The 27,403-nt window shown below is 37.7% G+C and overlaps 2 protein-coding genes across 3 annotated transcripts in view; one reads left to right on the top strand and one right to left on the bottom strand.

Annotated features, from left to right (window-relative positions):
• The window catches only part of LOC121384058 (carnitine O-acetyltransferase-like), a 28,299-nt gene extending 25,461 nt beyond the window's left edge, over positions 1-2,838 (bottom strand). The window contains exons 1-2 of the mRNA XM_041514257.1: positions 2,408-2,838; positions 865-1,050 (exon numbers count right to left, since the gene is read on the bottom strand). Coding sequence (XP_041370191.1) covers positions 865-1,050; positions 2,408-2,440 — 219 coding nt within the window. The 5' untranslated portion in view covers positions 2,441-2,838. The remainder of the gene's footprint in view (positions 1-864; positions 1,051-2,407) is intronic.
• A 162-nt stretch (positions 2,839-3,000) lies between these two features.
• Positions 3,001-27,403, top strand: part of LOC121384148 (serine/threonine-protein phosphatase 2A activator-like) — a 30,228-nt gene continuing 5,825 nt past the window's right edge. The window contains exons 1-9 of one of the 2 annotated variants that reach the window (XM_041514400.1): positions 3,001-3,156; positions 10,058-10,188; positions 13,149-13,235; positions 14,529-14,654; positions 16,441-16,558; positions 17,127-17,226; positions 23,497-23,621; positions 24,082-24,182; positions 26,079-26,186. In XM_041514400.1, the coding sequence (XP_041370334.1) occupies positions 3,138-3,156; positions 10,058-10,188; positions 13,149-13,235; positions 14,529-14,654; positions 16,441-16,558; positions 17,127-17,226; positions 23,497-23,621; positions 24,082-24,182; positions 26,079-26,186 (915 nt within the window). In that variant the 5' untranslated portion in view covers positions 3,001-3,137. Of the gene's footprint in view, positions 3,157-3,342; positions 3,419-10,057; positions 10,189-13,148; positions 13,236-14,528; positions 14,655-16,440; positions 16,559-17,126; positions 17,227-23,496; positions 23,622-24,081; positions 24,183-26,078; positions 26,187-27,403 lie in introns of those variants that run through there. The other variant, XM_041514399.1, reaches the window with a different exon arrangement.

Here is a 27,403-nt window from a genome sequence, read left to right as displayed (position 1 = left end):
ACCGCACATCAAGCGAGCGCTTTACCACTTGGCTACATCCCACCCCTGAAACATATGTAAACCACTGACTAGATGAAACAATATAGGCTATTATAGGCCTATTTTATCAGGCTTGATGAAACAATATAGCCTATTATAGGCCTATTTTATCAGATGAAACAATATAGCCTATTATAGGCCTATTTTATCAGATGAAACAATATAGGCTATTATAGCCCTATTTTATCAGATGAAACAATATAGGCTATTATAGGCCTATTTTATCAGATGAAACAATATAGCCTATTATAGGCCTATTTTATCAGATGAAACAATATAGCCTATTATAGGCCTATTTTATCAGACTTGATGAAACAATATAGCCTATTATAGGCCTATTTTATCAGACTTGATGAAACAATATAGCCTATTATAGGCCTATTTTATCAGACTTGATGAAACAATATAGCCTATTATAGGCCTATTTTATCAGACTTGATGAAACAATATAGCCTATTATAGGCCTATTTTATCAGACTTGATGAAACAATATAGCCTATTATAGGCCTATTTTATCAGACTTGATGAAACAATATAGCCTATTATAGGCCTATTTTATCAGACTTGATGAAACAATATAGCCTATTATAGGCCTATTTTATCAGACTTGATGAAACAATATAGCCTATTATAGGCCTATTTTATCAGCGTTTAACAAATGTTTGAGGAAATAACTAGCCCTCACAGAAGCTTTGGCTAGTGCACTATGTATTACAGTAATAAAATTTATAATTTGCACTAGCCCAGACCAAACATTCACTAGCCAGGACTAGTAAATTTGTCAAAATCTGATTTTAAAAAATATCATGGTACCAGTGGCCTTACTTTTTGAGTTTTCTTAAATTCTTCAGCTGTACACAGTGGCGTGATACATCGTAGATATTTCTGTAGTGTTACATCAAGCTGAGGAACAGGGAGTCTCGGGAGAGAATCCTGGATGGAAAACATTCGCCCTGATGGTCTTCTCATCTTTGACGACATTCCAACAAGGACTTTTCCAGCTCTGGGGCTCTGAAGAAGAGAAACAAAAACCCAGGGAGTATTTGGATTTCAAATTAAAAAAACCAACATCTATATGCGAGCTAGATGTATGGGATGCAGTTCAAAGATTTTGTTTTGTTTAATGACACCACTGGATCATACTGATTTATTAAACATCAGCTATTAGATGTCAAACATATAGTCTTAAGAGAGGAAACCCACAAAATGTGTCCATTAGTAGCAAGGGATCTGTTATAGGCAACATCTCACAGACAGGATAGCACATACCACGACCTATGATATACCAGTCATGGATGACAGTAAAAATTATGTCCCCGGGGAGCGTCATATCTAATGACGTCATTTTATATGGACAAGTTGTCTTATTGAGGGTTATTGTTTATGGACCAAAAATAACTCTAAATAAAGTATGTACTTTTAGTGTTATTATTAGCAAGTATGATTCATCTGGATATGAATAAAAAAAAAATCATCCGCAAACTTATGTGAGAATGGCTTAACCCAATACTTACCCAATACCACTACTATTATATCATCACGCAAGAACCCAGATATTAGTTACACGTGTTGTATGCGGCGAATTGTATACACTGCAGAATTTATTAAATAATTTATTAAAAAATATCTTTAAAAAATATTTTTAGACTTGCCCGCTCATGTTTTTTATTTTTCTCACACCTGTTGTAATTGTTTGGAGTTTTTTGTGGGTTTTTTAAAATGTTTTCTGATCACAGTAATGTGATAAAAATTGTCCATTTCATCAAGATTAGAATTAGGCAAGAGCTCCACCTGTTCCCCCCATCATTTATAATAGTTTATTAATGTTTCCTTTTTTCTTTTTTTTTCGTTTTGTAGCATGATGATATTAGTTAGGGTTAGGGTTAGGGTTAGGGATATATATACCCCATCAAAAAATACCTCTTTAGATCGATAACTAATGGGGGGAACGGGCGGTACACTTTCCTAGAATTATAATTTATTTTTATACTTACCTCTTTTTTTATTTTATAAAAATTATTCGTATTATAGATAATAGAAGGGTGAATGAATAACAAACAACACATGTAACTAATATCCAGGTTTAAGGGTTCTTGCATGATGATATAAGTTAGTAGTGGTATTGGGTAAGTATTGGGTAAGTATTAGGTAGTATTGGGTAAATCGTCGCACCCCCCATCCTACGCCCCTGCTATCCCCCTTCCAATGGATACTGGGTTTTTTATAAATAAAATAAATAATTAAAAGGCAATCCAAAAACGTGTGCATAAAGGTATTACAACTAAAATTATATAGTCTTGACTTTAATACTAATATTACTGTCAGAAATAAGCTATTGACAATTGACAATTGTGAAAATACTACTTACCAGTGTATTTTTTATCAGCAAACTCATAGTCATACTGTGTAAAATTTCAAAATGCCAAAAGTATGCTGTCAGGACAAAGTCCAAAGTTCAAGGTTCAAACCCGACACGCATGGGTGCATTGATCTCTAAACAAAACTGACCGATTTGGTCAGTCAAGTAACTTACTTCTTGTGACTGCACTCCGAGTCTACATTAATAGTACTCACACCGCATTCGATACTGTATTCGCGAACGACCGAGAACACGTTCTCGCCACACCACCGCTCTTCGAACCGTTTTTAAAGCCCACACTACCCCGATTTCTATCATTGTCATATTATTTTGTTTGTTCATATATTAATAGACCACAATACGTGGCACAACCCATTTAAATACTGTTCACGAAGTCCGATTTGATTTTGATTTTGTGTGACGAGAACGGATTCTCAGCAGTTTCGAATACACGCACAGAGTTATGTTACGAGTAACAAATAAACTGGATAGTCAATGGTCTAATACAGTTTATAACCTATATATTTTCCTGTACACAAATAACTACTGCAGTTTAAGTAAAAAGATTTCCATAAAACATGTGGATTTTAAATTCTTGTATGTGATACAGATACATCATCGACAGAAATATATATTTTGAAATACTGTTTCGTACACAAGACTTCGCAAAATTGCTGGTGCTCAGCTTAAAAGGGATGCGGTAACTAGACAATAAACCGGAACGAAGAACGCTGTTGTAATGGCCGAAAAAGTCACCGGTTTGTCAAATTTCAACTTAGCTTTTAAATAAATATCCCAGCTACGACAACAATAATAAAAAAAAATCAGGCCTTTCCAAAGGTCAAATTTAATAGAAGAATATATATTTATTAAAAAAGTTGATTACTAAGCAGGTGCTGTTTCTACATAGGTGTGGGAAGGGGTTGGGGGATGGGTTGGGGGCACTGCCTCCCAATATCATGAATATGAATCCGGAGGGGCCAAGATATTCGTCAACCATCGAACATAAGGCTCGTAGAGGTAGGACTTTCCTTTGGCACTGTTACTATAAACAACATTATAAATACTTATAATAAATGGAAAAATATCCGCCCGGTCCCCCCCCTCCCTAACCCTAACCCTAACCTTAACCCCAACCCTAACCCTAACCCTAACCCCTAACCCTAACCCCTAAACCCTAACCCCTAACTAAAAATAATAATGGAGGGGACCGGGCGGATATTATACCTAATAAATAGAGTTATGGTTAGGGTTAGCCCAAGTACTCTGACTGTAAGAGAGCTAGACGGACATTTGGACATAAACACGCTCTCATTACAGTCAGAGACCAACCTATGTCTTTTTTTGGCAATTCCTGACTACCAAACGGTAGGCAACGAGTCCCGCTCTAATACCACAACAATCCTATGTTTGACGTCAAATACCTTTACATCAATCATTTTCGAGTTAAGTGATACAAAAAAATCCACATATTAATCACTAATACACTTACTACAAAAAGAAACCCGACAGCACCCACATTCAGCTACGCTTCGTGACACTCCGTCGCAACAATTGCAAAGCTCGGCGATCTATTTCGAGACGTAGACCACGTGATCGCGCACTGGGCGATTCCGCCTTGTGCAGCAGTTACAGGGGCCGTCTCATATCAAGCGAAGTTACAACATGGAAGAGTTGGCTAATGCCGTTTTGGATGAATTTGGATTTCATTACGTCATTAAACCAAAACAATTACACATTATTGATTCCATTTTGAATTTGAAGGATATATTTGGGGTGTTATCGACAGGATACGGCAAAAGTATGTGCTACGTACTGCCTCCTCTTATGAGACGACCCCTGTAACTGCTGCACAAGGCGGAATCGCCCAGTCTCGAAATAGATCGCCGAGCTTTGTAATTGTTGCGACGGAGTGTCACGAAGCGTAGCTGAATGTGGGTGCTGTCGGGTTTCTTTCTGTAGTATGTGTATTAATGATTAATATGTGGATTTTTTGGTATCACTTAACTCGAAAATGATTGATGTAAAGGTATTTGACGTCAAACATAGGATTGTTGTGGTATTAGAGCGGGACTCGTTGCCTACCGTTTGGTAGTCAGGAATTGCCAAAAAAAGACATAGGTTGGTCTCTGACTGTAATGAGAGCGTGTTTATGTCCAAATGTCCGTCTAGCTCTCTTACAGTCAGAGTACTCGGGCTAGGTTAGGGTTAGTGACGGTGCCAAAGGAAAGTCTTTCCCAGGTAGATAGTGGGTTCGCAGCCAGGTACCGGCTCCCACCCAGAGCAAGTTTTAACGACTCTGTGGGTAGGTGTAAGATCATTACACCGACCTCTTGCTAACCACTAAAGAGTAAGGTCAACGACAGTCATTCTTCGCACCCTTGTTTTGACTTTGTAAACAATAAATATAAACATATCTTTCCATAATTTCATTTGAAATCCATATTTCGTAAAGGTACAAGATTTTCTTCAAACACTTTAGTAATGTTTAGACAAAAAATATTCAATAGCAATTTTGCACTGGAATTTTTCCAGTGTTCTGAAAACGGAAACATGTACATGTTTATGGTTATTGAAAGGAGATGTAAAGTGACATCATTGGAATACTGACTTCATTCAAATTAAAAATTACTTATATTATTACAATGCTTCGCCACATTAAAAAATAAAAACTGGTCTATGAACCTTGACCCCTGTCAAAATTCTATAACCAGCAAACGACGCTGTTTACTGGTCAGTATGTTTTTATTTTGTATAATTCTGCACAAAATATTAAGTTTAAGTTTTAAAAGAATAAAGAAATAAAAAGTACCGTTTGACAAATTTTTATATCATATCAAAATATTACTATAGAATATGTTTTATTTATTGTGTACAAAGCCAAAACAAGGGTCCAAAAAGTGACTCTTGTCGACCTTAGTTCAAGTCACTTCTAGTTTTCCTCATATGGATCTTGTAAGGGAGGACTAGAGGGGACTGTGTGTAATACTTTGGCAATCATCAATGACCAAATGGTAACCAGCTGCTGTATCTAAAATACAATTTTGTTTCCTAAATCTGATGCCACAGAGCTTTAGTTTGATTATTCTCGAGTCCAGTCATAACTTTAAACTTACTTGTTGTTAACCATTATCGATGCTACATGAAGAAACCCAACGACTCTATGCAAAACGAACCTGCCCTGTACTTTCTTGTGGTGAAATAGGGCAGTGTGTGCCCACGTGACATGTTGGTACTGGTTCACAACATGTAATGTAAGTTTAATGTTTAACACTAAGGCATTTTAGCAGCAGTTCCATAAGCATGTGCATGCTGCATATGGTCAAAACAATTTAAAAAATGCATTTTAAAACATAATGTATCGAACAGCTTCAATGCTAGTGCAATGCACACATTAAGTGAATATCTTTCTGTGTTCATATCGGACTACTTCAACACAGAAATACTTCATTTTATGGCAGACAAAATGACTGCTAATATTATGTTTGTGACTGTCAAAGCTAAATTTGTACTGAATAACATTCATGAGCGGCCACTTATTTCGAGACTTGCTTGTGGGGGTGGGGGTGGGGGGGAAAGACCCCTGTAAGTCTTCCCCTGAAAATGTGGAATGTCAATTACTTCATTCCTAGATCATGAATACTTCTTTGATCCAGCTTTTATGGACCTTATCATTTAAGGAGTCCAAGGAGAATAATTTTAGTTCCCCTTAGCATTAAGGTTGGGTAAATAATGAACTTTTTTTGGTTAAGAATGTTCGCATAGCATTTTTAATGGCCATTTTGGGTGCTGATTACAAATCAATTGGAATTTTAAAATTCCGATGACATTTGACCCCCAGAACCGTAATTTATTCAAAATGGCGGCCCAAAATGGGCGTTTTGGCCGTTTTCTCACCTATTGAGATTAATGTAGTATGTAATATATCATTGTAGATGTTTTTCAGGTCAAGGAATTTGAAAATCACACTTTTAGTGCGATCAGAGGCTCAGTGACAAGAGTATGTAACATTTCACTAAAACAGTCTTTAACATTTCGCTAATTAAAACCTGAAAATGTTCCATTCTCAGCTGTACATCACAGAATCACACTAGTGCTTCCAACAAAAGTTCATTAATGTTATGATGCACACTTTCACTGGGTTTAATAGCATTCTTTATTGAGTTCTGTAGCTCAGTCACACTGAATTTCTGAGTTCGGAATCTACCAGTAGCATCCTTCACACGCCTTTGCTGACGTATGTCTGGGGCTATGGTCAACCGCAAATATGCAACTTCGGCTAAAAGTTCTTTCTGCGATAGATTATCCAACAAATCGAGACTCTGGGGTCAAAGGCCCTTTGTGCAACTTACAAGTTCCTATAATATTCAAGAGCCTAGTATTTTTCTTTTGTTTCAAATCTTCCTTTTTTCTTAGGACAAGTCCTTTTGATACCCTCACTGTCGAAAGGAAATCTTTCTCCAACTTTCTCACAGCAAGAGTCTGTTCCGAATTACGAGCCCATTTCAACTGTTCCCTTTTTTCTTCACGTGTCATCTCCATGAATGTTGAATCGACTAAAAGACTGTTCGTGGTAATTATATTCTTTCTGGACATCGACATGACTGATTCCGTTCCACCACTGACCTTTAGCCGATTATCAAGCCGTGCAAATTCTGTTTCACAACCTAGATTTGTGACAGGAGCTAGTTCCATTTTCATCAAATTGGGTAGGGGCAAATCTTCCATCCCTGCTGTCATCGGTACTCCTGGTATTTCTGAAAAGAATTTCATTTCCGAGAGCTGGTGACGCAAAGAATCGAGGACTTCATCGATCACAGCTGCTAACAAGCGGTCTTTCCCATTCCCAGTTCTCGAATTGTCACGGATTGCTTCTCTGTCGGGCAATTTTTTGGCAAAGAAGTCTTTCACCCCTTCCCAGTTTCTCTGTGCATTGAAGCCCTGTTTGTCTTTCTCATCAATGCCCAATAGTTTCATCAATGGGAATATGATAGTTTCTCCGGCTAGTTCATAATATGAACCAATCGCTTTGAATATACGTGGATACAGCAAGAACAAGTTTATTTGAATGAATGTCCACCACAGCATCAAAGAATTCCAGGATGGATGTTCTTATTTGGAGAAACTGTTTAGCAATCTCAGCTATTCTTCCAAACCTATTTGCAGTGAACCCTTTGAATCCACAATGTTCGATATCGTTCTGTTCCATCCACTCCATGTATTGGGAATATAGTGATACAGAGTGAGCAGCATGGCTTGGACTCAGAAGTTTTGCTATTGCTATTTCGCCTAAGGTATGGATGCTACATCCGGGAGAGCAAAATGCCCTTTCTCCAGCAGATAGTTTAAGAAGGTTCTGCACTCCAATCTTCTGCTCTACATTTTGGAAAACCTTATCACATCCATGATCAATTGCTAGCACCAAATGTGCTGAGCATTTTAGGATTTTCTCTGAAGCTACACCCAAATTATCAAGCAGAATTTTACAATCAGCAGCCCTGTCTGTAATCCAGAAATCTATTGCCGATTCGATTTCATCTAAGGTTGAGTCGGCGAGCAGAGCCAAACACTTCAGTTTAAAATCGTACGCCTTGGCCCCATCCTGACCTGAATGACTAACATTCTCTGTATAGCCAGTTGTCAAAAATGTTCGCTCTCCTTGACCCATGACAGTGATGTGATCAGCTTTCACGTCATAAAGTTTGTGACCACCAGCCTTAGTCGTATCATCCAAACCTACAGTAACAACCTTCTCCTCTTTATTTAGCAAATGTTCTGCTACAAGTTTCAAGTTAAGGTAACTTGCATCTTCTAAATACATCCCTATACACCTACGGCTAGGGAATACATTGCTCAAGTCTCTGCAGCTTCTCCGCCGTCTTTTCTTCAAAGGCTGCGAGTCAACAATATCTCCTTCATCATCACTACTCTCCTCACTGTTGTCAAACGCTTCTGTTTCTGATGGCAATCGCCAGTTTTGATCAAATACCATATTGGCAGTCCGTATCATGATGCCTGCTACATCATTTTGACTTACTTTGAATTCGGAGAGACACTGAACAATACATATCATTAATTTCTCATTGATAGTTTTACGGGTGGTTCTGATATTCACTCTTGGGAAGACTAGATGTTGGTCTTCATGCATGTCGTCATCTTTACTCGAACCCCTAGTGGATCGCCTTGATGGTGTTGGAGTATCGAACTGGAGTTTACCAGTAGTCAGGAGGGGAATTTCATATGTTGAATCAGTTACTGTTGACTTTGGGGCAGGTTCCTCCATTCATCTTCGTCAATATGCATTGCTATTGTCACACTTCCCATTCTCTCTTTCTCAACTTCCTTTTCTTTTTTCTCCGCTGAAGACCTCCTTGTCTCTGCTCATTATCTCTTCTTCCACCAGGATCCAGGTACAGTATTGGTACAGATTGCTACATAATCCCCGTGACAATTATCTATGTAAAAGTTCTCATCCTCCTGCGTCATTCTCACACCATATTGATCTTCCATATTTTTCTGCTGCTCTTTTGCTTTTGATCTAATGTCATAGGCCCACATTGTCATAGAGTCATTAAAGGATTTTGCCGTATGGCACCACAAATCAGTTTTCGGTTTACTATTTCTCTCATATTTAGCCATTGTTAGGAAAGTATCATAGTCTGATTTTATTTGTTTTGCCACAGTACGTGCACTTTTTGGATATACATTCTTAGATATCCAATCATCGCAGACTTCTAGGGCTACCACATTGCTTGCTTCATTTCTACTAATTTGATGTTGACCCCTCTCTACAGTCCTACATAGATACATCATCCGTCCTAGTAAGAATATTCCAGGGGGAAGCTTTGACTTCAGTTCATATTCGGGCACTTCTTTGTATATTTCACCAAACAGTTGTTTCTGAGAACTGCTCCTCGTTTTGGAAACACTTAACACTAGTTCATCAGTCATATTTCTTAACTATGAGATACTAGAACTACAACATTTCAATCATGTTTAGCAAACAGATGGTAAGTTTAGCCGAACATCTAGATCTGGAATGAAAAAACCCGAGAAAAACGGTCATGATCAGAATGAATATTTTGGGTAAAATATTTTTTTTGACCTAATGTTTTACCCCAAATCACTAAAATCGGATTTCTAACCCCTCCAGTCCAGTTCAAAGTGTAATTTTCGTATTCCTTGACCTGAAATATATATATAATGATATGTAACATGCCATATTAGTCTTATTAAGTAGGGAAAATTGCAAAACACAGCCATTTTTGGCGGCCATTTTAAATAAATTAAGTTTCTGGGGGTCAAATGTCATCAAAGGTAAAAAATTCCAACAGATTCTGATTCAGCATCGAAAATGGCCATAGAAAATGCTATGCACAAAACTTCGATCAGATTTACCCAACCCTATTAGCATGTGAATTTATATGGTATCAGTATAGTAACATCTTATTCTTAAACGACTCTTCATAATGTAAGTTAGAGATGTAATAAATCAATCCTCTCTGTTTCCCAGGGCAAGGTCTGTTTCTGTCCAGATTTTTGCTTGCATTATAAATAGGCATTGCTCAGTGACATATCTAAACATAATTAGCACACTTGATTGTGTCAAAGGAGAGTCCTTCCTATACTTTGAAAACTAATAACAGTTTTGTTTTGCAGAGAGTTTACCTGCAAGCCAGAATGAGTCTGCACAGCTGGAAGGTTGTGTGGATTTGGACTCGCATGTGTTCAAGACTCCCCAAAAAGAAATCAGTGGACCACAAGATATACCAAAATGGGAAAAGTCGCAGGTACTACCTGGTTTAATGATGTTCCAATATTCAGCGGTGTAATGATCGGTTATAAAATGCATAGTCAATTCAAAAGGGTTACTGAATTTGTTGAATTCTGGTTTGGCGATCACATTTCATAATAAATTCACCTTAGGACTGGTCTAAATAACAGTTAAGTGTGGTGTTAAAAGAGATCCAGTGTCGAGAGATTAAGTTCTGTCCTGGTTTTTAGAAAGGGACTCTGTAAAACATCCGGTTTTGAGGGAATCCTGGTTAACAGAGGGTCTGGTCTTGAGAGGTTTCATTGTGTACAGTCAAACCTGTATATAACGGCCACCCAAGGGACATGACAAAAGTGGCCATTATAGATGGGTGACCCTTATATACAGGTTCAAAATTAGAACCCATATATTAAAACATATCACAACTGTCGCATTTTAAAACTATTCCCACACTAGCTTGTTTATGTCATCATTGCCTGTTGCTTTCTTCTGCCTTGTTCTTTCAGCTGAAACATTGTCAAAATCAGCTTTCCTTTTTAAAACAGAATTAATCTGAGAATGTCCTACACCAAAATGATCGGCGATCTTTCGTGCACTTAAATTGCCTTTCTCAGATTTGTTAATAACGTCAATTCTCTGTTCTAACATTAAAGCAGTATGATTTTTCGGTTAATACATTTCGCAAACATTGACATTGCCTTGCAGAAGCTGAGAAGATATTTTGTTTAATTGAAGGTTATTACCCATGTGGCATGTATAACTCATTTGTTTGTTTCCTGTCACCGCTAATCCTTCAGTGGAGTATGACTGTTAATTACAGCTGAATAAGATCATGAGTCATTAAATAATCCTAACACGGGGCATCTTTAATGACTGCCGCCTTCAGCATTTCATGTTTATTTACCAATCATGTCTGACTAGAAACAATCAGACACTTAACATAGCACCTCATTTGTTTTGTTTCTCGAGACTCAATAGAGTGACCATACATACAGATGACATCATGTACAGCCAATGGGAAGTTGTCTACTGATCAGTGAGGATGCTGAGAACCAATCGAATTACACCACCAGTAACTGCGTGTCACGGAAGTTATTGAGTGTCCGTTTGTTTTTCAGTTACGATCAGAGAATTACAATGGAACTTTACTTTAACGGAAAATAAACCCAAAGCTACAGACATGGCCATATAAACACATTTAATTTATAATTTTTGAGATGATTGAAAAAGTAAAGACATAACCAGGGACAAAAAATAAACCAAAAAAACGTCTTCACGACGATCTTCTTGTGACCGTTACAGCAGGTTCAACCTGTGATGTTGGGTTTAAAATAGTGACCGCTGGCCGTTATGGACAGGTGACCATTAAGTACAGGTGACCATTAGACCAGGTTCGACTGTGTATATATACTCTTCAAAAAAAGAAACGCAAAAGGGTACAAATGGGTTATAACTCGGATTTTATGTTTCCTACCGGTTCATGCTTTGTGAATATAAGGTCATTGCATGTCCCAAACACATTCCCATGGTTACATTCGATAAAACGCAGCTACTGTACAATAAAGTTCCAAAATGTGAATATTCGCAAAAACGCAGCCACGTGCTAACCATGTCACCACTGCACGTGCGTTGTCTGCACGTGCAACATGAACACCGACAGTATAAAAGTGCAGGGTGTTCGCTTGCCTGGCCTCTGTATCTGGCCGACAGTTGACAATCCAGGACATGCCACGTCTCAGTGAACCGCAGAGAAACAATGCCATCGGCCGACTAGACGCAGGCGAATCCAGAACGGCCGTTGCCAGGGCATTCCATGTGTCCCCAAGCACCATCTCCAGACTGTGGGACCGTTACAGCAACATGGATCAACACGTGACCTCCCTAGATCCGGTCGACCACGGGTCACTACCCCCGGGCAGGACCGCTACATCCGGGTACGCCACCTTCGGGAACGATTGACTACTGCCACCTCCACAGCCGCAGCAATACCAGGTTTGCGCAGGATATCCGACCAGACCGTACGGAACCGCCTACGTGAGGTAGGAATTCGTGCCAGACGTCCAGTTCGAGGTGTCATCTTAACACCACAACACCGTCGACTCCGACTGCAGTGGTGCCAGATTCATCGACAATGGCCTCAACTGCGATGGAGACAGGTGTGGTTCAGTGACGAGTCCCGATTTCTGCTCCGACGTCATGATGGAAGATGTCGCGTGTATAGGCGTCGTGGTGAACGTTATGCGGCAAACTGCGTGCAGGAAGTGGACAGATTCGGCGGGGGTAGTGTCATGGTGTGGGCAGCCATCTCACACACTGGCAGAACTGACCTGGTCCACGTGCAGGGCAACCTGAATGCACAGGGCTACATTGACCAGATCCTCCGGCCACACATCGTTCCAGTTATGGCCAACACCAACGCAGTGTTCCAACATGACAACGCCAGGCCTCACACAGCACGTCTCACAACGGCTTTTCTACAGAACAACAACATTAATGTCCTTCCTTGGCCATCGATATCACCGGATTTGAACCCAATTGAGCATATATGGGACGAGTTGGACCGACGCCTCTGACAGCGACAACCACAGCCCCAGACCCTGCCCGAGCTGGCAGCAGCCTTGCAGGCCGAGTGGGCCACCATCCCCCGGGACGTCATCCGTACTCTGGTTGCTTCAATGGGCAGGCAGTTGTCAACACACGCGGAGGCCACACCCGGTATTGACTCCAGATGACCTTGACCTTGGTGGTGTGTCCTATCACTTACTCACAATGGACTAGAGTGAATTGTGAACAATCCTGCAACATTTGGTAATTATCGGACTCACCATTCAATAATTAAATCAATTCTCCAAATGTTACGACAATGTGGTTTTGCGTTTCTTCTTTTGAAGAGTATATATATATTTTTTTTTTTTAACAGTGATTCTTATAATGTGCTCATAGTTGTGAATAAAGTTTTGGTCATTATTATTTCAGGCATATCATGATATTACTGGTTTCATTCTAACAGTAAATGATGCCATCAAAGGCAAGAAAATGACTGAGAACTATCATGTATCTGAGGTGAGATATATAATGTTGAACTGATTTATTGATGCTTTGTGGGTTTGTGATTTGACCAATTGTCTTGTTTCAATAGAGGTTAACAGTAATATAGACCAATAGCAGAGCACAGACACAATTCCACTGTTAATAAACTTTTGTTACCATAGCGACAGGATTTAGTGCATTTGGTAGAGCACTCACCTGAGATGCTTGGATCATAGAGTGGAAACATTGGGAATTTTAACCTATTGAAACAGTGCCCCATTACTGGTATATCACAGGCCATGGTGGGAAGTGGATTTAAAAAAAATCCCTTGCTGCAAACTGAGAAAGCTAGAGGGTTTCCTCTAAAGTTATATTTTGTAATAACTTGTGGTTAGATGTTAAAACAAAAAGTAATTCCTGCTGCATTTGCAGGAGTAGAAAGAAAGAAAGAAATGTTTTATTTAATGATGCACTCATCACATTTTATTTTCGGTTATATGGCGTCAGACATATGGTTAAGGACCACACAGATATTGAGAGAGGAAACCCGCTGTCGACACTTCATGGGCTACTCTTTTCGATTAGCAGCAAGGGATCTTTTATATGCACCATCCCACAGACAGGATAGTACATACCATGGTCTTTGTTACACCAGTTGTGGAGCTCTGGCTGGAACGAGAAATAGCCCAATGGGCCCACCGACGGGATCGATCCCAGACCGACCGCACATCAAGCGAACGCTTTATTACTGGGCTATAGTATACGTCCCGTCCCGAGTACTCGAAGGTCAAACTTGACCCGGACCAGAGTACCCAACACTTACACTAGATGATGGTGAGATTAAGGAATAAAATAAAATATTAACATTATGCATCTTAATTCCAGTGCTGAAAATGGATGCCAAATCATACCATTGTATTGCATTTAGAAGTGTTGTGACTGACGGACGGTCAGTATTAAAAGAGACACTAGCGCATGATCATGTCATGATTGTGTCACTTACATTGTTGATTGTCTACTGCTGAAATTATTGTCCTACATTGTCCATTATATTGTAGTTGCTCATTGTATTCCACCTTGTATGGGTACTCGAGTCCTGTGAACGGACTCGAGTCTTGCTAGACTCGACCCATGCCCGAGTACTCGAGTGCTCGTGGAGACCCTAGTGGGAACACCTGCTGTGAGTTTGTGGATTGCTGCCATCTGTTACCAGATGTAACAAAATAAATACTAATTATAATGATGAATAATACCATTATAACAATACTAATATCGTATTTTGTAATGACATGTTAACATGTTAAACTCTGTGTTTTTGGTTGACAGCTGTGTGAGAAGTTAACTGTGATGCTGGATGAATTTTCTGCATGGATCGATGAGATACCACCGGTTGAACAACCACAGAGGTTCGGCAACAAGGCCTTCCGGGATTGGTTTAACAAGTTAAAAGAGGTTTAATCTGGTTTTCTAATCATCATCATCATTGTTGTTGCCACCATCATCATCAGGGACAGAACTAGCTCAGTTGGTAGAGCACTTACTTAGGTGTTTGTGTCGTAGGATCGAATCACCTCAATGGACCCATTCTCTGATTAAATTTTCCCCAACCCAACCAGTGCCGTACATATATCAAGGGCGACGGTATATGGGAAAGTGCCCATAAAAGATCTCTTGCTACTAATGAAAACAACGTGGCATGTTTTCTCTAAAACTGTCACAATTATCAAATGTATGACGAGCAAAAGCTGATGATTAATTAATCAATGGGCTCTAGTGGTGTCGTCAAATGAAACAAACATTGTTTATGTCATCATCAACAGGCCTCTAATTTGAAGTAATTCTGTTCAAAGAATTTCAGATAAGGAAAACAATTTCACAAATCTACAAAATAGATATATTTTTATAAAGTAAAACATTGAAGTGTGGGCATGAAAACACAGTTTTCCTTTTTTTAGGTGAGTAATGGGTTAGCATAAGCTGCTTCTCGCATATCATGAAGTTGCCATCATTATCATCACCATCATAATTAATTCACCGGTGAATATAACAAAGATGTCTATATCATGACATAATGTACTATAGTAATAGATAGCATATTGACAGTCAATACGATATGTTTCATATATACAGATATATAAATGCACATTGTGCACATATCTTCCAAACTGGGGCAGTCTGTAGAGTGTTCGCCTTTGATCATAGGATTGAACTCTTTCTTTTATTGCCTTTTTTTTCTTCTGCAACCAGTGCCCCACGACACGTACAGTAAAATACTCTTATAAAGAACTGGAAGGGACCATGATAGTTACTTTGTTATATTAGTAGTTCATTGTACAGTTTGCATAAGTTGGTCATTAATATATAGGGAGATGAAACGGGACTTTACGATCAGTTCATTTTATGCAGTAGGTTTTCTCTAAAACTTTGTTAGAATTGTCAAATGTTTGACATCTAGTAGCCAATGATTTATTTATCAGACTGAGTGTGCTCTGGTGTCGTTAAATGAAACAACTTGAACTTTACATCTTCCATATTAATTACAGCTCCAAAACTGAATATATGAAAAACTATAAGACTTAGTATAAAATCAAAACTTAAGATAATACTAAATTAAATATTAATAAACAAATACTGGTAATATTTTAGTTTTGAAAATTAGAGAAATAGAGGATTCGTCACGAGTGTTTTTAATATGGAAAATATCAATCGAGTCTACGTCGACACAAATACCGATTAACTAGACGAGGTTGATAGAGTACATATTTAAAAAACACACAAGTAGCAAATTCTATTTATCCTATAACACTTCTTAAATAACATTTTCATTTGGTATTTAGTAAATTACAGTACTAAAGGTGCCTCCATTGGTAATATGACTTCATCACGATTAGCACAAATTAGTTTGATGGCAAACATTTTAACTAAATTTTATGGAAATGTTACACTAAGGTATACAGGTCTTGTTGACTTGTAAACAAATGACGGAGTTATTACCTAGTGACCTTGCAAATTTGCATATACCTATAAATTTGCATACCATTATTAACCGGGTTAATACACTACATTATTACATGGGTTTATGACATGAATATCATGGGTAACTTATAGAATAAAACTATTTAGGTTTATTGCTGTTATATTTACTAATTAAACATATATCCATTTTACATGTAGATCAGTATTATCCGTTTGTTTTGACAATAAAATTTCCAGTTTGATGTATTTGATTCTTGTTTAGAATTCTGATTCATGTCTGAAGAAAGTGCTGGATGAGAAACTGTTTCCTGCATTGCCTGAATTAAGTCACTATCTCGTGGAGAGTGTGGGCAACTCAACAAGAATAGATTATGGAACAGGTAGGACTTTATAGTTAAAAAGTTTCATAGCTTCTTTACACTAGCGTACCAAATACATACATGTAATTGAACAAGAATCATTCATCAGGTTTTATTTTCTGAGTATGGAAAATATATATATTATACGCACACAACATCTGAAAATAGGTTGACAAAAGTATGAATTTTCAAGCTGTATTCTTTGTGCAAAGAGTGTTTGCTTATAGCTATACAACATATTTTGAATAAGAACAGTTTTAGAAGATTTAAGAAAACTTCATCAGCATAATCGTAGTTATAAAGTGATATTTTTATTTCTTGGTATAGACTCAAAATTCTAAGTTGAAACTGGTGTGTTGGTGCCTTGTTATGATGCCTGCAGAAGTTTATTAACTTACTGCAACACATTTGTTGTGGTGTATTATTAATTATTTTTGTATAAATTTTTTTGACTCTTTGGAATAGACACCAAAAAGTCTAAAAGTTACCTAAAAACTGGGTTTATTTAAATAGTTACCGTAACATGTAATAGCTGCTGATTACGCTGTGTCGGCTTATGGTTAAACAAACATACCTTTTTGTGTTGTAGGTCATGAAATGTCATTTGTCGCATTTCTCTGCTGCCTGTTTAAGCTAGGAGCTTTAAGATCGGATGACTTCATAGCTTCTTGTCTCAAAGTGTTTTTTAAGTGAGTAATTCATTCATTTTAAGGGGTGGGATCTACCTCCATTGGTAGAGGGAGCGAGAAGTAGCCCAGTGGTAAAGTGCTCACTTGATGCGCAGTCGGTCTGGAATCGATTGCCATCAGTGGGCCCATTGGGCTATTTCTCGTTCTAACCACTGCATCAAGACTGGTATATCAAAGGCCGTGGTATGTGCTCTCCTGTCTATGGGATGGTGCATATACAAGATCCCTTGCTGCCAATCGAAAAGAGTAGTCCATGAAGTGGCGACAGTGGGTTTCCTCCCTCAATATCTGTATGGTCCGTAACAATATGTCTTATGCCATATAACCGTAAATAAAATGTGTTGAGTGCGTCGTTAAATATAACATTTCCTTTCCTTTCCTTTCCATCTTTCCATCACCTTGTGTGCATTAGGTCATACGCTCGAACCACTGTCATGGTCTCATTCTCTGATTGAGTGTTTTCCCATCCCAAACATTGCCCTATGACTAGAGTATAAAATGCCATGGTGTGTGTTGTCCTGTCTGTGGTAAAGTGCATATCAAAGATCCCTTGCTACTAATGGAAAAATGCAGTGTGTTCCCCAGAAGACTACATGTCAGAGTTACCAATGAAATGTTTACATCCAATACAGACCTCTGGAAATTGTAAGAATAATTGTTTCGATTGTGCATTGCTCAAGTATATAATGGCAGGATTTACCTCAGTCAGTTAAGTGCTTGCCTGAGGTGCATGCGTCGCAGGATCGAATCATCTCAGTTGATCCATTCAACTGATTGGATTTTTTCTCATTCCAAACAGTGCACCACAACTGGTCAAAGGCTGTGGTATGTGCTTTCCTGTCTGGAAAAGTGCATATAACAAATCCCTTGCTGTGTTAGGAAAAATGTAGCAGGTTTCCTGTGATGACTACGAGTCAGAATTACCAAATGTTTGACATCCAACAGCCGATGATTGATTAATCCAGTTAAACAAAACAAACTTAAACTGCTTAAGTATATCTAATTTCATTTGCATATTAAATTTAGAACATCATTCACTTCAAGTTCATTTTTGAGCTTATATTCAACTACAGTTCATATACACTGTCCTGGGAATACCCCTCTGGGCTGTCTGCCTCAAGTCGGTTGAAAATCAGTTGTTAGTGAGAGAGAAGTCAGTGTAGAGGCTGTTAAAACTCACTCTTGGTGTCGGACAGTACTGGGATGTAAACATTTTTAAGCAGTTTAAGTATTATGATTTATATTCTCCAAACACTACTTCAGTTTTTAGGGTACATGATCTACATGTAATTTGACGGATGGCAAATTATTTGGTATAGCTTATATAAAAATCTCTGGTAACTGCTTAACATATATATCAGGGTTGAAAATTAACATGAAAACCAAGGTTGCCAGCAGGGCCAGTTGAAGAAAAATCTTACTGGCCCTTGTCAAATTCAACTAGTCCTCCAATTATTACATTGGGTAAAATTAAAACTATAGTGTTTTTTGTTTAATAACTGTTTACACGTATGTTAAACAAAACCCAATGAATTGACGTTTAACATCATAATGAATCAAGTAAAAATTGATATAAAAACATGTTGTTAAGTTTTAAACCTATACCAACTCAAAAAAAAAAAGAAATAAAAAGAAATTCAGTATATGTAAACATGTTTCTTTACAAAGTACCATTAAATTAAACATACTAAATCTCATTTTCATTACAGGGTAAAATATAATGCAGTAGAAACAGACCGTAGAACAGCGCGTGCTTTAGTAAACTAGCCTGAGAGTGGCAGTCCTCTGTGTCGATGCAAGAGGGATTTAATAAACTTTGTGGTGATACAAGAGGGGTGAAATTCCCAGCAAATCATTTGCTCAGGAGTGGCTGTTCTTGATGGATATCCATGGAATCATCCACTGTTTGGCCAAATGCCCATTCAACTCTTACTTTGTGCAGAGATACGGCCCTGATGATGTATTATGGTTGTGTCATTCAGATTACCTTGGATGTTCCATCAATTGCCTTAAAACTTGTATCACACACACGACAAAAGAGTTAACCTATGCAGTTTGATGGTAATTTGTAAAGAATTTTTGTTTTAATTTACACTGCACTTTTACCCCTAATAAAATGTTATTTGAGACAGTATGGCTTTAAAACGTAATAAATAAATTTTTTTATATGAATTTTATCTTTATTCATTATGTTGGCACTCAAAATGTAGAACATGTTCTAGGTATTCTGTTGCCAGATCTGTATTTTGCGCCAACATAGATGTGGTGTGTTTTGTCACATTCAGTATCGGTGTGTTTCTTTTTTAACTAGTACCCTACTCGCCAGACACTAAAATCGATGGTCTCCAAACGGACTACCTTTGTAAAAAAAATAGTTGTCCTTAGCCAATAAAGGCGACTACTAATTTTCAACCCTGATATATGTGTCTATATTTTGATGCACCAAAGTGAAATTTGAATAATATATTTCTTTTCCTCTTCACCTGTCCTCAAAACAAATGCATATTCCCCTATGGATAGTAGTCTGGTTTGAACATCCCAACAGCCAATGGGATGGCCTAAAATTCTTCTACTGTACACTCCTTCCTGTTGTGATCACGTAACTGTAACTTCTTCTTTTTCCTTTACATGTGTGGTTTGGACGTCTTTCCTTTTTGCTCTTTGTCTTAATCAAACCTACTCTATACAAGCACTCTCCTCCATTGTGGGGCCACACAATGTCGAGGACTTGTCATTATGTCCTGTTCGAGCCCTAAAGCACTACATTGAGAGAACATATTTTTTCTCTCACATCAAATGTTTCTCTCATGTAACCATAACCAGAGCCACTTGAAAGATATCACTAAGAACACTGTGGCTACTTGGATATGTTCCACAATCGTTTGTTCTTACCAATCATGAAGGATTACCTCCACCATTGGCATCCAAGCCGCATGAACTACATGCACTTGCTGCTATGGTTGCACTGTAACACACCTATTACCAATGGGCGTCTTAGCTCAGAACAGGGGAGATAATAAAACAGGTGGCGCGTCACTCGTCAGGGTCCAACAAACTAGGACAATAGCTGTATTTTTTCATTGCTTTGTCATTCTTTGTTATATCACGATCATAAGGGACCGAAACCTTATCGGCTCTGTACAGGACGGTCTATAGTATACGCTGCAGTGAATAATAATAAAGAAAATATATGTATATTGTGGATAATAGTATTAAAAATATATATAATGATGACGGCTCTGTACAGTACGTTCCTACACAGGGCGGTCTAGTATTTTATATACTTAGATATGGTGGAAAACACATTAACAGTAAAGGGAATAAATATATATTTTGTATCGTTCCTACACAGGGCGGTCTAGTATTTTATATACTTAGATATGGTGGAAAACACATTAACAGTAAAGGGAATAAATATATATTTTGTATATAAAGAAAATATATGTATATTTTGGATAATACTCGGGGAAAAAAAGAATATATATTTAACATATGCGTGTGCGAGTATTAAAAAATATATATAGTGTTGACGTTCCTACACAGCACGGTTCTGCACATGACGGTCTATAGTATACACTGCAGTGAATGGTTACCAGTTGACGTTTGTCTACACGTGTACTGAGATATGAGGGGGGAAGTCAGTAATAATAAAGAAAATATATGTATATTGTGGATAATAATCAATAAAATATATATGAAAAGCCGGGATTGTTTTTGTTATATCGTCAACGTCCCTAACTGCGTTATGCTTCAAATTCCGTTCACTTTGTTTTCTCGTGCACGGTTCGCGCAATCAACATCCGATTTGTTGTCATCGGCATGTCGTTCATGTATACGGTTTTTCTTCACAGTTCAGGAACATTTTTATAAACAATAAAGTTAAGAAAAGTAAGTATCTAAATACAAAACTTTACAAACCCCTAAAACCATTAATTTTACTAAGTCGTTTTTGTTTATTCCTTAAAATTACCGATATGGGGTCCACGTGACTCGTAGAAATTGACTTAAAATGGAGAAAGATGAATTAACATTCGGTGCGTGTCACATGACCTCACACGTGCCAGATCAACAAGGCCAAAAAATTTAATGTTTATGATTTTTAGGACCTCTGTTGTTAGAATTTGTTTTCAATTATTATATTCGATCTGCAAAAGGTATGCTACATTTTTGTGCCTCTATTGTAGTGAATAGTATTCATAATCCATTCATAACAGTTGTAAATAATTTTGAGTATATAAATTTTGTTAATTTAGAATCAATTCATTAAAAAAAAAAAATATTTTACAAAATATGCGCAGGTATGGACATAATGCCTGTCAGTATTGACATCAAGTGTGAGCGATGTGTTGATAAAACGCGGACATTTTTCCTTTAAAACAATTGAATAAATTAAGTGTTCGGCAACTGTACCTAATTAAGAAACATATATTTTTTCATGTAGTTGTCTTAAAAATGGAAAATGATAAACTGCACATGCGCATTACGATACTTTTTGCAAACGCATGCGCCTGAACGCAGTTAGAAACGTCGCACTTTTTCCTGTTTACTGTAGGGTGTTTCACTTTTGTTTACTAGAATGGATTTGTTTTACATCCAAATTGTTGATTATTTTACGTTAAATGATTAAAATCTATTTTTTTACACGTATCGTAGCTGAAAAATGTAGAATAATATTTCCGTAAATATCGTATTCGTGTTTTTGTTGTTAGGTGAACGCAGTTTGGGACGTCGATGGTATAACGTGTGGGTGTGTAGTATTAAACAAAAAAAAATATATATATATAGTGATGACGGCTCTATACAGGACGTTCCTACACAGGGCGGTCTAGTATTTTATATACTTAGATATGGTGGAAAAGACATTAACATTAAAGGTAATAAATATATATTTTGTATAATACTCAGTGCGTTCGTGTTGATACTGTATAAAAACGTGTGCATGGGTACACTTTGCCGCATAAAAACTCAACTTTGCCACCCAAAATTTGTTTATGTACTTTTCCCAATTAGATAAACAATAAGAAAAATGCAACAAAACACATTCTGATATTTAAAATATTACTTTACTGTTAAAACAAACTGATACGTAATTTCAAGTCATTCAGTTGGTCGCTTATAACCTGAAGCCAGTCAGAGACAAACCAGCTTTCTGGGACCCTGTCGATCGTCGCGCCATCTGGAATAGAGTTATCTCCACCTGTTTCATCTAAGACGCCCATTGAAGGTGTTTTGGGGCTACTGCTTTTGTCTTCACAAACTACTATCTGCAGGATGTATCCACACAGAAGATGTTGAGGGATTCCATCATCTGGGTCCGGTGGTCGCAGTGCAACATCTGGTGAACACAGGCCATCCTCATCACCACTGATGTTCTGTCAAGGACTGCACAATGAACTGTACAACGAATCAACAATTGAGGACTCGTTGTGACATTTGTGTGCTGCACCATTCTAAAGTTAACGCACTGGTTTGGTGACAGGACTTTTGTCAGAATAACATTAGTCCTTGTGCACTGCACTTTGACGACATGTTTCCACTTATTGAGCTAACAGTAACTTGGCGTACTAGAAAGAAAACACAGGAGGCTGTTTAGTTCAATGTTCTGATGGATGCACCCATAATGTTGTTGATGTTTTTATTAACACTCCAATGCATTGGGAGGTTACCAAACACCTGCGTCCCTGGTGGCTGCACCTTCCCACCCTGTCAGAACCCTAATAGAGAATGGACGGCTGGTTCCAGGTCCACTGAGGTACATGAGGGCTATGCTTGCCATTCCGCTGACAGATGCCACCATCACTGTTGTTGTTTCTAACATCACTGTTACGGTCTATTACGGGCATCCCATGGAGGGGGGCTTATCATGGTTGGCCAACTCTTCCATGGGGAGACGATGAATACATCTTCAGAGCCTTCTGGTGATTGCTGCATTTGTTTTGAGGACATGTGAAGAGGAAAAGAAATTGGAGAAAACTTAAGGCGTTTTCTCTTTTTTAGATACTTCATCTGTCCTCAAGGGTTTATACCCACCCAGGCCTCCCTGCTTCCAGTTCTCTGTGCGATTTGCTCGGGAAAAAAAGGAAATTACAGTCACTTGACTGGAACAGGGAGTGTACAGTAGAAGAATTTTAGTAGGCCATGTCATTGGCTGTTGGAATGTTTGAACCTCACTACTATCCCTACGGGAAGTTGCATTTGTTTTGAGGACAGGTGAAGTATTTAAAAAGGAGAACACACCTTATGTTTTCTCTGTTTAAACTGTTTCTACAGGTATCTGATTGTTGTGCGGAAACTTCAGACTGTGTATCGGATGGAGCCAGCAGGAAGTCACGGGGTGTGGAGTTTGGATGATTATCATTTTCTACCTTTTTTATTTGGGAGTTCTCAACTTATAAGTAAGTTTCTTTTTAATTCAGGGGCGGGATGTAGCCCAGTGGTAAAGCTCTCATTTAATTACCTGGTCAGTCTGGGATCCATCCCCATCGGTGGGCCTATTGGGCTATTTTTCGGTGTTCAACGACTGGTATATATCAAAGGCAGTGGTATATACTATCCTGTCTGTGGGATGGTGCATATAAAAGATCCCTTGCTACTAATGGAAAACTAGCGGGTTTCCTTCCTAAGACTATATTTCAAAATTACCAAATGTTTGACATCCAATAGCCAGTGATTAATAAATAAATGTGGTCTAGTGGTGCTAAAGAAAACAGACTTTAAACTTTTTCTTAATTGATTTTGTTTTGTTTTTTGTTTTTATAATGCCTACTTATTAAACAAACTAAAGCATTATTGCTATTATAATTAGGCCAAAGTTATTACTTCAAGCCCTACTTATAAAAATGTTTATTATTTCAGATCATCCTAGAATATTTCCCAAATCTTTTGTGAAGCCAGAAATTTACGAACACTTCAGTAAGGATTACATGTTCTTATCATGCATCAAATACATCAACGAGGTTTGTCTTGTATTTTGTTTCTCTGTAAAAATATTTACATACATGTTCATATATTTAAAGGTTAACTGTATCATAACTAACTTACTTAATCCCCTTCATGCTAAGAAGCACATAAGGCTCTAACCAGAGATCCCGAGACTGTATAATAAAATAACGTTAAAATCCACCCAAATATTTTTTTATTGCCTAGTTAGAGTAAAACATTAGGAGATAATCATTATGTTTGTTTTTACTTTCAAGCAAGCAAGATAAATTTAGAATATTATATGTATTTATATATCTGTTGTACTCATTCATACATCAGTTCCAACCATTGTTCCATCCATCCATGTATCTTTCCATCAATCCCTCCATCCACCCATCCATCCATCCCTCCTTCCATCCATCCATCCATCCTTCCACCTATCCATTCATCCATCCATCCATCCATTCATCCATCCTTCCATCATATTTATTATTTTTTTATTATTATTTTTTTTTATTATTTTTTTATTATTATTATTTATTTTTTAAAATTTTATTTACCATATATTGCTGTGTATTAGCAGCCTCCTTGTATAAGCCGACCTCTTAGTTTAACCCTAAATATCAAGTACAAAATCATCGGCCTCGTGTATAAGCCGAAGTCATCTTTTGTCTAGTTGTACATTGTATTGATTTCAATAATACTGTCAACAAATAGACTTGTGCTTTTCTTTTTCATTATATTTTTTCCCCTTTAATTATTCACGGTAATCGTTAACGCGATGCTAACGTATTCCATGCCATGCGAAAATAACGTAGCACCGATAAATCATAACAGGAAAATAAACAAGCTGTAACAACATATCACTGTACATAAGTAATTAAATTATAAAACTCATTAAGGCATGTTTAATCCCTGTTCTCTCCCTCTCTCTCCCCCCCCGATTTTATGGTCCGTAATTGTTGTTCACACTAGTAAAGGTAGGGTTAGCTCTGGATCAGCAGAAAATTTCACCAAATTATTGATTAAACTTCAAAAATGGCAGAAACCCAGATATTTTGAATATCAATTATTAAATAAAATTATTTTGCCAAATGAAAATAAAATTCGCCAATTGTTTTAAAAATTCACAATTGGCGAACTTGGCGAGTGTCAGAGCCACGCCTGGCAGGTGGCAAAATCGTGTGATCCAATCAGATAAGAGCTTACAAAATGATACAGACGGAAGTGTCAGGAGTGAAGGATCTAGCTAATATAAACTGATCAAGACTAGTTCACTTGTCATATGGTATGGTCATGTGACAATTGAGTGAGTAATCATTGTCGTGTAATTCATGTTATGTTTTTTTCAGTTGATAATGTTAATAATGAGCTTAATTTATTTATGGCATTACTTTACAGTTTAATGTGCCCTCCCAACAAAACAATAATATTAGAAATATAATACTTTTTTAAAGAAAACACACTGTTTTGTATCTTAAATTTGCTGTATGAAAGACTGGTTCTGTCAAACAAAGATGGCAGACGGTTGGAAAGAACACGTTTTGACCATTGAAATGACAATTAAACAAGTACATTTTTATTATTATTCATCAAATTTGAAATGCATTCAAGAATAAAAAAAGTACATAATATTGCATGATTGGGTGTTTTATTTATACTGTGCACATATTATTGTTACATAAGCAGTCAAAATTTATAAGCACAGTCGGGAGTGTTTTCAATCAGGATTTTATTAACCAGTTTATTGTCTCTGTGTATAAACAGACTCTCTTCTTTTGGAAAGTATTTCTTGACTTCAAAAGTCAGCTAATACACGGCAATATATGGTATTATTAAAAGACTTTGAACTCACTCCTTCCCTAATGACTGTGACATATTAACTTTCTGTTTTCAGTCGGTGATCTATGGTTGTTTTATTTTTACCTCAGGTTAAAACTGGACCATTTGCCGAGCATTCTAATCAGTTGTGGAATATCAGCGGGGTACCAAACTGGGCGAAAGTCAATTCAGGCTTAATTAAAATGTACAAGGCTGAGGTGAGTAGAAATGAAAAAATCTACGTTTTTTACCAGAAAACTTGAATACAGCATTCAATATTTCACGCAAACCATCATTCTGATAGCATTTCAGTTAAGCAGGGGGCAGGATATAGCTCAGTCAGTTGAGTGTTCGCCTGAGGTGCTTGCGTCACAGGATCAAACTACCTCAGTGGATCCATTCAACTGATTGGTTTATTTCTCATTCCAGCCAGTGCACCACAACTGGTCAAAGAAAGAAATGTTTTATTTAACGACGCACTCAACACATTTTATTTACGGTTATATGGCGTCAGACATATGGTTAAGGACCACACAGATATTGAGGGAGGAAACCTGCTGTCACCACTACATGGGCTACTCTTTTCGATTAGCAGCAAGGGATCTTTTATTTGCGCTTCAACACGTGTAATCATAATGGTGCGCACACCAAAATATTCAATATCAGTAACCAGAGGAGGGTGCACACCCAAAAAATTGGATAACGTTATAAAAGAATGAAACAAGAGTCTGTGAAGTAAAAACGGTGAAATACCCTTAAAAACAGACTAAAACTCCACTCCATAAATGTTACTTCTCAGACGCACGTGCGTTTTTAAAAATATTAAAAATGCACTTTGTGGTATTAGAAACACCAGGAACAGAAAGAAAGAAATGTTTTATTTAACGACACACTCAACACATTTTATTTACGGTTATGTGGCGTCAGACATATGGTTAACGACCACACAAATTTTGAGAGGAAACCCGCTGTCGCCACTACATGGGCTACTCTTTCCGATTAGCAGCAAGGGATCTTTTATTTGCGCCTCCCACAGGCAGAATAGCACAAACCATGGTCTTTGTTGAACCAGTTATGGATCACTGGTCGGTGCAAGTGGTTTACACCTACCAATTGAGCCTTGTGGAGCACTCGCTCAAGGTTTGGAGTCGGTATCTGGATTAAAAATCCCATGCCTCGACTGGGATCCGAACCCAGTACCTACCAGCCTGTAGACCGATGGCCCAACCACGACGCCACCGAGGCCGGTCACAACTGGTCAACGGCTGTGGTATTTGCTGTCCTGTCTGTTTGGAAAGTGACTATAAAAGATCCCTTGCTGCTAATGGACAAATTTAGCGGGTTTTCTCTGATGACTACGTGTCAGAATTACTGGGCTCGAACTTAAGGCACCGATGGCAATTGCCGTCGTCGTGATATAAATTGCCATAGATAG

The sequence above is a fragment of the Gigantopelta aegis genome, chromosome 10, assembly GCF_016097555.1.
Source record: "Gigantopelta aegis isolate Gae_Host chromosome 10, Gae_host_genome, whole genome shotgun sequence".
In the NCBI taxonomy this organism is placed as follows: Eukaryota; Metazoa; Mollusca; class Gastropoda; order Neomphalida; family Peltospiridae; genus Gigantopelta; species Gigantopelta aegis.
Note: the sequence above shows the minus strand (reverse complement) of the source record. Positions and strands in the feature narration are given on the sequence as shown.